At 44.9% G+C, this 15,138-nt stretch overlaps 1 protein-coding gene across 1 annotated transcript; it reads left to right on the top strand.

Moving 5' to 3' along the window:
- The first annotated feature begins 823 nt into the window (after positions 1 to 823).
- c10h1orf112 (chromosome 10 C1orf112 homolog) lies at positions 824 to 14,547 on the top strand. The gene is made up of 23 exons (XM_031575339.2): positions 824 to 864; positions 963 to 1,051; positions 1,234 to 1,339; positions 1,492 to 1,632; positions 1,853 to 2,015; positions 2,124 to 2,208; positions 2,354 to 2,492; positions 4,116 to 4,199; positions 4,320 to 4,384; positions 4,776 to 4,924; positions 5,316 to 5,445; positions 7,346 to 7,532; positions 8,270 to 8,352; positions 9,225 to 9,276; positions 9,768 to 9,857; positions 10,187 to 10,372; positions 11,361 to 11,477; positions 11,606 to 11,701; positions 12,007 to 12,120; positions 12,478 to 12,582; positions 12,913 to 12,993; positions 13,368 to 13,571; positions 14,114 to 14,547. The coding sequence occupies exons 3-23, from the start codon at positions 1,256 to 1,258 to the stop codon at positions 14,318 to 14,320; spliced, it is 2,562 nt and encodes an 853-aa protein (XP_031431199.1). The 5' UTR covers positions 824 to 864; positions 963 to 1,051; positions 1,234 to 1,255; the 3' UTR covers positions 14,321 to 14,547.
- Positions 14,548 to 15,138: the final 591 nt, after the last annotated feature.

Genomic DNA, 15,138 nt, shown 5'->3' on the forward strand with positions numbered 1-15,138 from the left:
TTGTTCAGCATTAGTCATCCAAACCAAATGGTGGCGGTAATGTACCAAAAAGATGGTGTGCTGACATCTAATGAAAGGCGCGAAATTTAGAACAGAGGTAACTGTAAACATTTTCAACTTTGTAAATATGTTATGCAGCTCATGTTGTTCGGCGAACGGTTAGATAAATGAATAGCTCAAGGACATTTACACCTTAGAATCTATTTTCAGCGTGAATCAAAGAAAATAATCGGTTCCTTATGTTTTGGCAATGAGGGTCGACTAATGTTAAAATGCCACCTTGTTAGCTGGCTGGCTGGCTAAACAATTAAGGTTAATGTGTCAGACAGCTAGCGTTAAAAATCGGTATGTGACTTTTCTGTTTAACTTGAACAATAGTTGTTTCCCATACCAATGTAGTTCTACGTTCTAATGTTCGTGGTCACGTCAAATTTGTTAATTTAGGTAACGTTTATGTTGAAAACCATATCCTTAGGTCGTAACAGTTAACTTACTCTGTCAGTAAGCTAAGCAATCTCTGACAGATTCAGTTAACTAGCTAGCAGACTAATGAAACTGGGCAATATTCACGTAAATTGACTCTGGGGAGAAAAGCACCATGTCGCAGACTAACGTTACCCTTCTGGAGGAGGTTGAGCAGTGGAGCCCTGACACCTGCAAAAAGGAGCTGAAGACAGTGCTGCCCAAGCTCGTCATATCCTTTCACTATACCTTACAAAATGTACAGATTGTCGTCAATCTCTGTCATATTAACCAGGTGTTTGGTTCGACACTGATGCAACAGCTGTATACGTTAAACATTGTCATTCTTTAACTCCTCGCACTCAATTCACTGTTGCACGGATAGCTGGGAAGATCACATACGTAAGTAGTGAACGTTAACTGAATTGTTAGCTGACGAACTAACAGGACTATTATACATGTAATAAGTTGCATTTACACTGTATTGTGCACATCCTCAGGTGTACTGAGGATAATCATGGACTTGTTCCTTCCACATTTATGTCTGTCTGAACTGGAGGAGGAGTGCTTCTCCAAAGTTCTACCAAAGGTGTGTATACCATATAGCCTATACTGTTTCCAGAAGTCCAAAACACAATTGCTACCCTTATTTTGACATTGTATATTTAATCTGCATTTCATTGCAAGAATCACATTAACACATACTCAGAAAATGTGTGTGAAATGTCACTTTTGCATCAGAAAGTAAGATGTAATTGTGTGTGTGTGTAGGTGGAGAGAGTATTTGGGTAATATGATGGAGGAAATCTCCGGTCAAGTTAGCGGGTTGTCCAGTCAGAACACAGAGCTGACTGCCTCCCTGAGGAACATTCTTCAGGTAAGGCCTTTCTGATTGGTCTACTTCAGGGTGCATTTGAAGGTGATGATGGTTCCAAGGCTGGGACCCTTGGAGCCAAGATGACGCATATATTTTGCTAAAAAATATCCCATATTAGCCCAACTAATTACTGGGTGGGGGTATGTGCACAGGTGATGGTACAGACACTTGAGACTGTTGCTGTGTGTGTGAGGCACGTGTGTGCCCTGGAAGGTGTGTCCCGTCTGTCCGAAGTGCGCTCTGTCCCTTCCTGTGTCCTCTACCTCCTCAGAAACACTTTCCAGCACTGCAAGGTACCTGAAGCACTGCCACTGAAATATTCTGATCCATGTCTACTTGCTGTAGATGACTGGGTCTCTAATATACAGTACCATCCAAATCCACCGTGACTGTTTGTATCATAGTGTTCCATGTGTAGGAACTGGAGAAATAAACTGGATTTTTGTTCCTGCTGTAGAAGTTCTAGTCATTATGACATTCAATCTGCTGGAATGTTTGGTGTGTATTTTTCAGGAGAGTGAGGTGGTTTACAGTGGACGCTTGTCTTTGGTAGGGGATCTGCTGCAGGCACTCTTCAAAGAGGCCTACTCTCTGCAGAAAGGCCTAATAGAGTTACTGGACCACATCAACCTGCAAGATGCAGCCTCCAAGGAAGAGGTCTCTGACATTGTTACAGGTATCTCACTCTCTGTGTGTGTGTGTGTGTGTGTGTGTGTATATGAGCAAAAGAGTGTGAAGAATTCATACAATTCATCCTATCATTTTCTCCTGTTTTTTTCCACAGTGATTCACAGTCTTCTAGACATTTGCTCCATCATTTCTAGCCTGGACATGGCCCTGCATGCCAACACCTGGAAATTCATCATCAAGTATGTAACACGTCTGCTACTTTTATCAGGGACTCACTACACACTGACTGGACATATCATTAAAAAAGGACTGTCTGAATAATATGAATGCTGTGATTCCTGAAAAAGGAAATGGCTAATGGCAATCCCTCATCTCTGATTGCAGACAAAGTGTGAGATACCAGTCTCTGGTAGAAGAGCACTTGCGCCATGCTGACATCACATCCTGTTTGTGTACGGACCTCCTGGGCTCTCTGAACAGCTGTTTGGAACTAGCAGAACAAATCAAACAGGAAGGATTACAGGTATTAGACATCGGGGCGACAGTGGTTCAGGAGGTAGTAGTCGTTCAGCAATCAGAAGGTTGCTAGTTTGATCCCAACTCCTCCTCACCAAGTGTCGAAGTGTCCTTGAGCAAGTCACTGAACCTCCAACCGCTCCCAATGTGCAGGTTGGCGCCCCGCATAGTAGCCCCGTCATCGTGTTAATAGGTAGATGTCTGAGACATGTACAGCACTTTGAGTACTCTATGACATATGACTGTATGCATATAACTAAAGATATTTAAGAGAAGTTTAAGACAGAATACTAAACATATACAGTAGCCAAGGGTATCAACACCACCCATAGATATTAACTACACACAGCACTGTGCATATACTGTATATGAACATATGGCCAGACCCCAGCTAAGATAGGTTTAAACATCCAGTAAATTTGAATGACTTGATATAATCTAGATGTTGGGTTTTGAAATGTTCAGAAGAAATCGAGCCTCCCTTACCCCTTTTACAAGAACCCTCTGTTCTAAGATATGCATGATGAACTATCAGTTTTCTTTGTGATTGTGACATTTGTAATTGTGGCAAATTGTGTAACATGTGGTCACGCACACAAAAGGTCGCAGAGAAGCCATATTGTCTTACCCCTCTGCAATGCTCTATTGTGGGGTGATATAATAGTTGTGTCCACAGACAAAGTCTGCAGATCACAAGACACAAGCCTGTAATTGGCACACACACACACACACACAACACGTCTCCCACTACATATCCTATAGGAGAAACATTAATTTGGCTTTGTTATGTTTTTCTGTTCAGCAAAGACAGGGAAAATGCAAAGTGTGGCTTTACTGAAGGCTATTTGTTGAGCATTGAACACAGAAGCCTGAACCAGCAGCCCTTACCTGAAGTGTTCTAGCCCTCAGAGTCGGTCTCTCTGGCACCACTAAGTCCGCAGCTGTCTTTCCTGTCCCATGGGACTGCATATAGTAAGCCAGCCCGCTGGGGCCAAGGCAAGCGCTCTCATAGCTGGGAATATGTTAAACAGAAATGTCTTTTGGCTACAGCAAGGATATGTCTGCCTGGCCCTATTTTTGCAAGTTAAACTGCCTAGAACCTTCTAGATCTCTACATATCCACTGTATTTTGTGCTGCTATGATCTTGGTGTTTGTGCTGAGAGCTACTAGCAGATACACAATACACTACACTATATACATCCTTCTGTCTTCCAATTGTTGTCATTACATCCTATGGTGTCAGGTATGTATGTGAGCATCCTTTTCTTGCTACTGTTTAGGCCATGAATGGTACATGGCTTATGTCTGCCTAAAGGAGGCCCCCTAGTCCTGCTAATATGTTTCTCATGTTCCTAGTTAGTACAAGGAATTTGTGTATGCACCAAAATACATATTGCAGTCACAAGACCTCAGGGACAGAAAGGAACAGCATATCTTTCAAACCCACACACAGTAAATGGAACAGTTCCAAAACACACTGAACGCAATAATCAGAGTATTGCAAGTGGTGATAAAAGTGTGTGTTGTAGCGTGCTGCAGTGTTGCGTGTTGTGTGTGTGTGTGCGTGTGTGTGTGTGTGTGGTATCCTGTTGTGCTGTAAAATGTCCTGAAATTGCTTTATTTCAACAGGCACACAGCCCAGAATGCAAGCTGTTTCAGAAAAGCACCAAGATGTGCAGGTTCTTTGCCAACACACTTGTCCACTATGTGAAGGTAACCAGTAAGAGGCTCCCAGAGAACAATGAGGATCAGGCTGGAAAGCCAGCTATCACATCCGGCGGTGGCAGATCTCATGGTAATGTGGGACTTCTGTGTGTTTGTTGTTTGCAACAGGAATTCAAAGACTTTCTGGCCACCTCCTGCCCACGGCTTCACCTGCTCTTCCTCCAGATCCACAGGTACTTGCAGCGGTCAGGGGTCTGTCACCTGAGCTGATATCTCTCCAGTACCCATGATTATACCCATTCAAAGGGTGACACAGTTTCACATTCACCCACACAGCTGATCTCCATCTCCATCTCTCTCCCACCTTCCTGCAGTCATTCAATTCTTCTGTACTTGTGTCTGTCATGTGTCTCCCTTTGTCTTGCACTCAAATTCACATTCAAGTAACCTTTGTATGAAATGACAAGTTAATATTTTGCCAAAATGATGGCCATATGAAAATAAGGGCCAGACAAAATGTATTCATTCAAGTAGAGTGGGATTTAAATAATGCCATTATGAGAAGTACTGTACATCATGATAAAACAAAGGCCTTAATCTGCCTCTCTTTCTTCTTATGTCCAGTAAATTCCCACCCTGTCTTCACGCTCCCTCACTCCCTCCCGCACTATGTGAGGAGTTGAGAGGGGCAGTGCTCGTTGCTATGGATGCGCTCCTGACCCAGCTCCTAGCCTTCCGACCGTTTGCTGAGAGTGTGTTGGCCGAGAACCAGTGTGAGTACCAACATTTGGTCGGTGCACCTTCATCATCGGGCCTGCAGTTGGTGACCTTAAGTTTGGGCTACCGTTGCTTAAAGCTGCAGATTAGAATCTTTTTTTGTGAAATTTAGCCAGACATTCATCTTATTTGAGGAAATGACCTGGCAGAGTCTGCTGCAGTAAACAGTGACTAGGCTTTCCAGTGAAGAAAGGAAGGAAACCGTTGCTAAAAAAGCTTAGGGGAGTGCTGCAGCTGTCTGTGAAGCTACCAGGACCCTGCTTCTGTTCCGCACTAACCTATCTAAAGGGTCTGTTCCTCTGTGTTTAACTGGTTTCTGTAAACTTCAATGTGTGTGTGTGTGTGTGTGTGTGTGTGTGTGTGTATGTGTGTGTGTTGTGTGAACAGCTTGCAGTGGGGACACTGCTCTGGCCCACTGCCTGCTGCTGGTCAGTGTGGTGGCGCAGCTCTCCTCTCACTCAGAGGGGGCGCTGCAGCTGTGGTGCGACGGCAGCTGCTTCCCGGAGGACACACCCAGGTGGGAGCCAGTGCAGAAAAGGCACTAATGTAATGAGAGCGCTCTCTGCTCTTGTCCCTCTTGTGACCATTCCCTTAGAGCAGGGGTTCTCAAACTTTTGCAAGCTGGGCCCCCCCAAAGCTGGTTAGGGGTAGTTGGGGCCCCCCCATCCACCCGCGGCCCTGCCGCCACCGCCCTCAACTACACCACCATATATTAGATAGATAGATAGCATAGTGTATTGTTATTGATAGGCCTGACATGTCAAGGTTTAGGCTATTGTTATTGTTTAGGCCCATACAGACAATTATTTATAACTATTTATTTTTATTATTGTTATTATTATTATCAGTAATAGTAGGTTATTATTATAATTAATGATTATCGACCAATTATTATTATTGTATTATTATTATTATCATTATTTATTATCATAATAATAATAAGTGGTTATTATTGCTATCATTAGGATACTGTTATTATTATGGGCCTCTTGTGATCTTTACAAAAAAAAAGAATGACGAAAGAGGGGAGATGCTTAAGTCTACTGTCACTCTTCAGCTGCTCTTTCATGTCTAGTGACAGCTCATCTGCTGAGCAGAGAAATGGATCCCGAACTCAGGCGAATGAACGGTAGTCCTCTTGAAATAGGACCCAAACTGATTTCTGATATTCGGCGTGATACAGTGTAATTTGACATAGGAGCTAAACTCAGCACAATACCTATCATTATTTCTAAACGTGTTGCGTGGCCGGCAAATCAGTGTTTCGGCAATTGTATGGGGTTTGCCAAGCTTAGCAATTCTATGAAGCAACTACATAAGATGCTCCAGACACTGCTTGGAGATAGTGCTATGCTTGGACATGGCTGGTTCGTTGTTGCTGGGAGGCCATCACGTTTATGTTTAAAGAAGTCCACAGGCTTCTCTTTCTGACTTTTACGAATCAGAAACTTGTCCATGTTGTGTTTGTTTGCTGATACAGCGTATGAAGTTAATAAAGTTCTAATTTCAACGTCGTGTTCTTGTATGTGTGGTTGTGAACGACTTGCACACGAACAATGGATAAGGCTGTGCTAAGGCAATTGATTCCTAACCAAACGAACTGTACACAATGTAGACAGGGACAGCACAAAATAGTATTCAAGTGCTGGTGTTTTATTTGTTGCGGTGGATGATCAAAAAATGTTAAAAGGTAGGCTAGGTGTTAAGGAGAAAAGGGCTAGCTGTAGTTGGAAAAGGTAGCTAGCTAGGCTAGCTCTCGGGCTACGAGCTTTTCTAAAAGATTGTGGAGCAAAATTACTCCTTAGAATAGGCTACGAATAGACCTACTGCAAGTGCAGTAAGGTATTACTAAGGAAGGAGTGAGTCTTTAAAAATACTGTTTTATAAAGCAATGAATATCTGAATGATAGAGGAAACAAGAGAAATTGCACAAACTCTGCAAAGTGTCGTCTCAGGGTGAGCGCTTACCTCCATGCCTGCGTTTTGTTTTATACTCGGAAGCGGAGGTGCTACTCGCGTTGAAAATGATTAATACTCCGTTTTGATTGGTGGATCAGGAGCAAAACAGTATTTGATTTGTTTGGGTCAGTCCAGCCCCTTGCATTTCGCTACTGAGGGAGCTTTCACTAACCAGTGACAGGTCGGCGGTTTTTTTTTCTTTCTCCGTCTGTGACATCGCGCCCCCCCTGGAGAGTGTTCGCGCCCCCCCAGGGGGGCGCGCCCCCCACTTTGAGAACCACTGCCTTAGAGGCATTATAGGTTTCCATTCATTCATGTTAAGAGTAGTGATTTTAATTTTAAATTTTTATTTTAAACAGAGCTAACTCTCTCTCTTGATCTATCTTTCTCTCTCTCTCTCTCTCGATCTTTCTTTCCCTCTCGCCCAACGTCCCTTGCTCTCTGTCTGCCCCTCTCAGGCTGAGTGTGTTTGAGGCGCTGTTCCGGAGTTTCAGCTGGTGTGTGCTGGAGCGGGTATGGCCGGTGCGGTTGCCTGGGGTGATGCTGCACGGCCAGGCCCAGGGTAGCGTGAGTCTGCATCAGCATGTGTGCGTGCAGGTCTGCGCCTGTGTGGCTGCACTGCCAGCCCCACAGCTCCCCCCACTGGTAGGTGTAGAGCACTGCATGCATGGCTTCTTCTTCATCTTTTTTTTTTTTTGTATACATTTGTTTATTGAAACACATCATATCAAATAGCATAGATCTTTTACAATTAGCTGTGATCATCATCTTTAAAAAAAAAAAAATTTTAAACAGACATGTAAAAAAAAAAAAAGATATACAAGAAAGAAAGACACATATACAAAACTTAAAAACCCACCCACGCTCCCATCCCAAGTTGGTCCACCTTTCTCTATCAATGTATCGAATCAATCAAAGTATCTGTATGCAACTGTAAAACTGGTACTGGTACTTTAACTGTAAGTAGTAGGAGTCGTAGCTACATTATCAAAATATGAGAGGATAGGCTGGCATGTAGTGTAGAATTTCCCAGTTGACCCTCTAAGTGAGAATTTGATCTTCCAAGACTTATCTGCTGGGGGTTTGGGTGACTTCCAGTGTAGAAGGATACATCTGCGGGCAATCAGCTTCACCTTTTTTTTGATAGCAGTGTTCCCTATGTTGATTTGCAAAACTGGTGTTAAATAAAAGGGCAGTGTGAACTGTTTGAGTGAAGCTGTGCACACACACACTGTCCTTAGAACAGACTAAGAAAGCTAAGCTTCTCTCGCTCTCTGTTCACCTTTTTTTCCCCTCGCCATTTCTTCCTCTCTTCTTTCTCTTCTCTCTTCTCTCTCTCTCTCTCTCTCCGTCTCTCCGTCTCTCCCTCTCCCTCCCTTTAGGAGCGCTCCCTATTGTGGGCACTGTTTCAACCTGACGTGCAGACGGCCCTGCTGGCCACGGATGTCTGGTGTTTCTTGGCGCGGTAAGTTCCCACCTCTCTCTCTCCCCCCACCCCCGCTGGCACCGGCGATCTTTCCCGGATTTAGCCCCACGTGCGTCAATAGAGCGGTCCTTGAAAAGGGTGATGCCTAGAATGGACGGTCACGCTTCCACCACCCTCAAGGATGCAGCACATGGCAGCAGCTTTTTTTTGTTTGTTTTGTGTGTTTCCTATGAGTTAACCTCAGTTTAGGATTGGCCAAGGACAGGTTTGCACCACAGTGACCGCTACTTTCAGTGAGACAAAGTAGGGGTCAGAAAACGCTGAACATTGTACCAGCAGAGACACAGGCTATTAAACATGACCGTTTGAAATCACCTGTTTTCTTCAGATACTCATACAGGCTGTCTGCTGTTTATCTACAGAAGGGATTCAGGATCCCAAATCACTTTAGGGTTTTGTCTCGGTAGACGCTTCAAATGTCAATTTAGAACTTCAAATAGTCTCTTCAAAGGTCACTGTAAGGGGTCATCAGTAGTCTGCAATTCTGGCAAAAAGGTTGTTGATGTTTGAGCTTGACAGCCAATCAAATTACACCCCTACCCTCTATGCTTCTGAAGTAACATGTTGATTGGCTGGAGTTGTTTGTTTCCCTATTGCAGACCCATGACTGTATAAACAGTTTTTTGGAGGGTACACAGGCTAGAGGACCTTGAGGAGCTGGATTTGACAAAAAGTCTATTCAATTAGTTTCATAGACTACCTTTTAAAAGGTTTATCATGGTAGTCCCTTTAGGGTTAATCCAGGTAGTCAGTTGAGGGTTTAATAATGTTTTGGTGTATTGTTTATTGTTTATTAAGTATGTATGTATGTATGTATGTATCATTGTCCTTTTCCCCCCCTTAACCCACAGGTATGGTACGGCAGACTTGTGTCTGCATCACGTTCTCCTTGTGGCCGACATGGTAAGCCTTTCTTCACCCTCTTCTTCTCTTCACCTTCTTTCACGGGGCTATGGGAGGACAGGGATAGTCCCGGGACCTCTCGCAGAGGTGATGATTGGTGTCAGTGGATCTGGTGGCGAGGGACAGCTGTCATTATTCACACACACACACACACACACACACACACACCACACACACACACACCCACACACCCCCCTCCTGTGTGACGATGTTTACTGTGTTCCCTGATGTGTGGTTTGCCTGATACAGCGTTCTCCGTGAGCACCCACAGTCTTTTTTAGTGCCATATTTATCTAAACCACAGGGACAGTGGGGCATTACAAGCTTATAATATAGTCTCACACACATACATGCGTGAGTCACTAACTTTGTTGTTGGAAATGTTTGGTTTGTGTGAGGTATCTTCAGCCACTTTATCATGGGCTGGAAATTGTGTGTGTGTGTGTGTGTGTGTGTGTGTGTGTGTGGCTGTCCACCGTGTTTACCTGCAGATAAAGTCATGTCCAGGTGAGACGTCCCAGTGGAACCATCTGTCCCTACTGCTGAGACGCATGCTGTTCCTTATGACCCCTGTACATCAGGTCAGACTCCAGTAGTGTGTGTGTGTGTGTGTGTGTGTGTGGTGTGTGTGTGTGTGTGGTGTGTGTGTGTGTGTGTGTGTGTGTGTGTGTGTGTGTGTGGTGGTGAACGAAAGCCTGTGTGCTGCTGGAACACATGCTGTTTTCAGTAATCCCAGGTAAAAAATGATTTTGTGTGTGTAACGTGTGCTGTATGGTGCATTTCAAGTCTATTGTGTATGGGTTTTAGATATATGTTCCAGTATGTTTATTTTTTGTCACTTTGTATAGTTTTGTTTGCTTTTATGGATATACAATTGTATGTGTTGACATTTGTGTGTGTGTGTTAACAGATGGAGCTGTTGGAGCGGTTCCCTGCATCCCAGGAGGAGAACGTGTGTGTGTGGGGTCACCTGCTCCTGCGTTCGCTGGCCCCAGATGTTCGCGCATGCCTGGAGCAGGAGCTCGCCGCCACGGCAGCGTCTGTGGCCACGGACTGGCACAAGAGCGGCTGCAGACTGGGCGGAGTGGACAGAGTGGTGAGTGCGGAAAATGTTCCACGTCGACGGCAGGCAGATCCATAAGATCAGACGATTCAGTAAAGTCTCACCTCTACAGTATACAAGGTTCTGATGTCCTTCTACATAATAAGCACTGTTCCTATAGCTGTGTATAGATGAAGAGTGTGTTAAACACAGCTGGAGACCTTAAAGGTGGACCATTTTTTCAAAGACCATTCTTTCACTGACTGTTAATGGATTGTCCAGAGATAGTATGCATATACATACAGTATTGGTACATATAGAGTTGCAGATTTTTATTTCACAGACAGACTTTATAAATAATCACCTCAACTCAGTGCATCAGCTAAGGTAGGTTTTCCCTTTTTTCCACTTTTATGAGACACTTTTATCAGTTTCTTTGCTTGCTACAAGAAATCTATGGTAAACCGAAAATAGTTCAAGAAGAAAACCACTGTGAAAACAACTTTGAAAACCATCTCCTATCTGACCTTGAGTACACAGGGAAACACCACGCCTGTAAATGTTGTCCGCTCAGACTCAGACCACAGAGATCACTAGGCCTGCACACTGATACAACAGTAAAACCTTGCTTTGCGTGTGTGTGTGAGAGTGTGTGAGTGTGTGTGTGTGTGTGTGTGTGTGTGGTGTGTGTTGTGTGTGTGTGTGTGTTGTGTGTGTGTGTGTGTGTGTGTGTGTGTGTGTGACTGGTCCCCCACACGTATGTAGAGCCACTTAAGACCCCAGTGGCCAATCTGGCCATATCACAACAATAACATTGTCGAATGGCAGTGACCGTGGGCTAGTCAAGGGCGGAGGGTTTTTATTATCAGTGACATTCAAGTTTGGAACTACCTCATGGAGGAATCTCTGCCAGCATTGTTTGAGGGAGGAGAAGGCTGTGTTATCTTAACGCCTGCTCTTTATCTGGTTCTCATATCAAAGTCCATCTGCTTGTCCTTGTCCCTTGTCCTTCAGCCCCCTTCTCTCTCTCTCTCGTCTGTAGAATAGGGTGCTGTGGGCTCTGAAGGTGGTGGTGCGGGTGGAGGTCCCCGAGGCGGGGTGTGTGTCGTCGGTTCTCACCATCCTCACACAGCTGTGGCCCCGTATGTGTGCCAGCCAGGTCAGACACACATCTCACTCACTCACACACACACACACACACACACACACACACACACACACACACACACACACACACACACACAGGTGTTTAGGTTACTCTTGATGTGTGGATGATGTGTGCCACAGGTTCAGAAGCATGGCCCTCTCCAGCAGACTCTGTGTCTGCTCCTCTCCCTCTCGGCCTGCCTCGTCAAGAGTCTGGAGCCTCAGACCATCTCTCAGGTACTTCTGCGCCCACACACACACACACACACCACACACACACACACACACACACACACAAACTCTTTAAAGACATCAACATGAAAGATGCACCAAAGATGCCCTCACTCACATACTAGCTCTGACACTGCTACTAAACCAATGAAGGAACAAAATAACAGAATAAAGCTCACACAGTTCAAGCCTTTTTTTTCACCTGCTCAGCTCAAAGCAGTGCTGTTCTTCCCAGTGGAAGAGACATTGTAAGGCTCACTCAAGAGATGATGTTGGCATCTGTGCAGGTGAATATGAGTCTGTGTTTTCAGGCTGTTTCCTGTTTGAGCGTGCTACTTCCCCTGAAGGCTCTCGATGATGTCACACTGGCTGCTCTGGAGTTTCTGGCCGCCCTAGGGAGTGTTTTCATCCCCTCCAGCGTACAGGTGTGTGCTGTGTGCTTCTTACTCTAGTCAATTCCAGGCCTTTCATGTAATAATCTCTGTGTGTGTGTGTGTGTGTGTGTGTGTGTGTGTGTGTGTGTGTGTGTGTGTGTGTGTGTGTGTTGTGTGTGTGTGTGTTGTGTGCTTCTTACTCTAGTCAATTCCAGGCCTTTCATGTAATGATCTCTGTGTGTGTGTGTGTGTGTGTGTGTGTGTGTGTTTCTTACTCTAGTCAATTCCAGGCCTTTCATGTAATAATCTCTGTGTGTGTGTGTGTGTTGTGTGCTTCTTACTCTAGTCAATTCCAGGCCTTTCATGTAATAATCTCTGTGTGTGTGTGTGTGTGTGTGTGTCTGTCAGACTGTGGTGTTACCTCGGCTCAGCGCAGCGTTCGGCGCCCTGTTGGCTTCTGATTCCTGGCTCCTCCAGCAGCACGCCCTTGAGGCCTTCGGCGTCTTTGCAGAGGTTTGGACTCCTTGGTTTACACATCGCTCACGCCCACCCATCACAAAACTTAACCCGTCAAGCTCACAAGTCTGCCAGTGTCCTCAAACTCGTACCTCGTGACTGTTCATTCTCACTCTACTCACTGAACTTTCACCCTCCTCCTGCACACAAGTATACACGTACATCTGCAAGCACATATCTTCACAAGCCCCACCGCTAACTCACATTCCTGTCATTGCAGTCTTAGGTGCTGGCCTGAAATGTATGTGTAGATAGCAGGTGGGTTTGACATGGAGTATGCTGACAGAATAGCTGCACGGACTAACAGGCCCTTTATCCCCTGCTCAGGTGACCAATCACGAGGAAGTAATCTCCCAAGGTCTGACGTCCGAGGAAACCAAAACACGAGTGGTCAACTTCCTTAGCAAGGTGTGCCCAGACGTTTGTACAAACATCATGACCTGGTTCATTACCACTGCTCAGTAACTTCATGCAAATGTTAATATTCTGCTGGTTTTTCTTCTAAAACGTTGATTGGGAGGTTATTTTATGAGCTGTTTTTTTAGGCATGTTTTGCAGAACCACAGGAAGTTAATTTGAACTCGTTATTTCCTCTGCAAAACCTTACCTGTAGAACATTTTCCCCAACCTACCTGTGTTCCAAACAGTTTGTCTGAAAGCAGTTCAGGCAGTTGAGTAGCGTATGGGTTTGTTGTGCTGTGCTTGTTGTGGTGTTTTGCTGTGCTCCGCCGGTCATGTTTGTGTTTGTGTTGATGTGTTTGTTGTTTACCGCCCTGACACAGACGGTGGTGGGGGAGGAACAGACGGATGCTCGTCTGGAGCGTCTGAAGGTGGAGAGCGCGGTGTTGGAAACACACACCCGGGCTCTGGAGAGCGGACAGCAGCCCCACGCGCGCACACACACACAGGGAAGACAAGAGGAGCAGCAGGACCCCACACCCACTGCAGAGAGGAGAGAGGAGTCGCCAGAAGAATCTAAAGTTGAGGTAAGACACTCAGTCATTCACTCCAAGTTTAAAGTTATAGTTTAGAGTATAGTCTTGCTCCATGTCCTCTTGGACCAACCTAGTTCATTAGTCGTCCCTTTTGGTTGTAGAAATATGCTCATCAATTTACTGAGTGATTCCTGTGGGAGGTATTTTGTTCTCTGACCCTAAACCATATCATTGCATCAGGCACCTAGTCTTTTTTTGTGATCAACTTTTTATTGACACCATTTTTGCCATTAAGGCATTTAAGACAAGAGTATGTCAAAACACAATGTTGCATTTAACAGCTGATGTACAGGCACTTAGTCTTGAATAATGGAGCCTACCAAATAACATTTTTCATAATTATCTGTTAACACTAATGTATTTGAGAGGCAAAAGAAGACCGATGTCTTTCTCTGCGTTCTCTGTTCGGGTTAAGATATAAATAATCTATAATGAACAGGCTCACTTAACTGTGAATTTGCTTTCTTCACTGATTTTCATCTTTATTGAAGAAGTCTTTTTTTCATTCCATACTGGTCTCCTCCTTCTCTCAGCCATGTGCAAAGCGGGCGCGTCAGGAGTGTGTGCGCTGGGAGGAGTGCGAGGTCCACCTGCAGATGGCCGAGGGCGCACTGAGGGCCCTGCAGACACTAGGGGGCGCCACCGCTCCCCACTCACCCCCGCAGTGGGTCCTGACCCGCCTGCAGGGTCTCCAAACACTCATCACACACATCAGCAAGCAAGCAGAAGACGGCTCCTAACACTGAGCACACACCAGGCTCACAACTCGCACACACACACACACAGACATCAAACAAAGCATTCACTTAACACGGATCACAAACACACACGGATACTATGTATGAAAAAACAAAACAAGGCAGTCACCCAATGCTGCTGACACACCAGACATCAGCAAACAAGGATCCAAGTTTGTCCTGTATTTGTCTGTCACACACGCACCAAAGTGGAGGCCACAGTTACCTACAGCCAGTCATGGATCTGTGCTTTTAACCGCTTTCACACAAGTTTACACCACAACATACAGACCTCAGTCTGGGTAACAGCTTTAACACATGGGCTTTTACTGAACAAAACTTGCAGAGCTCTGCTTAAGTTGTCACATATATCATTCTGTGCTGCCTACAGCCTTAATGTCTACAGTTGTGGACGTCACACATTTTGTTAAATATGGAAAGGGGTTTTGCCTGCAGTTCAGATGTTTATTAAACTTTTTACTGTGATGGCTTGTTTCATTCCCGTTTTCTTACAATGCATCCAAATGAAATGGGACCACTCAGAAGAAAGTTCTTTCACCACCAGATGTGGTAACATCTCATGGGTTTCCGACATGGACCATTAAAAAGCCTAATCCCTAACTAGCCGGTGACTGAAATACTGGGCTGTTTTAACAAGACAGTAGTGTCTCTGTGTATAAACCGTTATATTGGTCTGAGAGTGTGAAAAATGGGCTAATTGTGGCCTGGCATTCGATGTGCTTCTCGTCAAACTAAACAAGCATCTCCAAGTTGAACTGCAGGATTATAAGAAAACACACACATACACACAACCCAACTGG

The sequence above is a fragment of the Clupea harengus genome, chromosome 10 (assembly GCF_900700415.2).
Source record: "Clupea harengus chromosome 10, Ch_v2.0.2, whole genome shotgun sequence".
In the NCBI taxonomy this organism is placed as follows: domain Eukaryota; kingdom Metazoa; phylum Chordata; class Actinopteri; order Clupeiformes; family Clupeidae; genus Clupea; species Clupea harengus.

Excerpts from the sequence above, each read along its gene's own strand:
- c10h1orf112 (XM_031575339.2), top strand. The coding sequence starts at position 1,256 with ATGATGGAGGAAATCTCCGGTCAAGTTAGCGGGTTGTCCAGTCAGAAC. Across the intron at positions 4,925-5,315 it reads TGTGTTGGCCGAGAACCAGT|CTTGCAGTGGGGACACTGCT; the intron begins GTGAGTACCAAC and ends TTGTGTGAACAG. Across the intron at positions 13,572-14,113 it reads CAGAAGAATCTAAAGTTGAG|CCATGTGCAAAGCGGGCGCG; the intron begins GTAAGACACTCA and ends TCCTTCTCTCAG.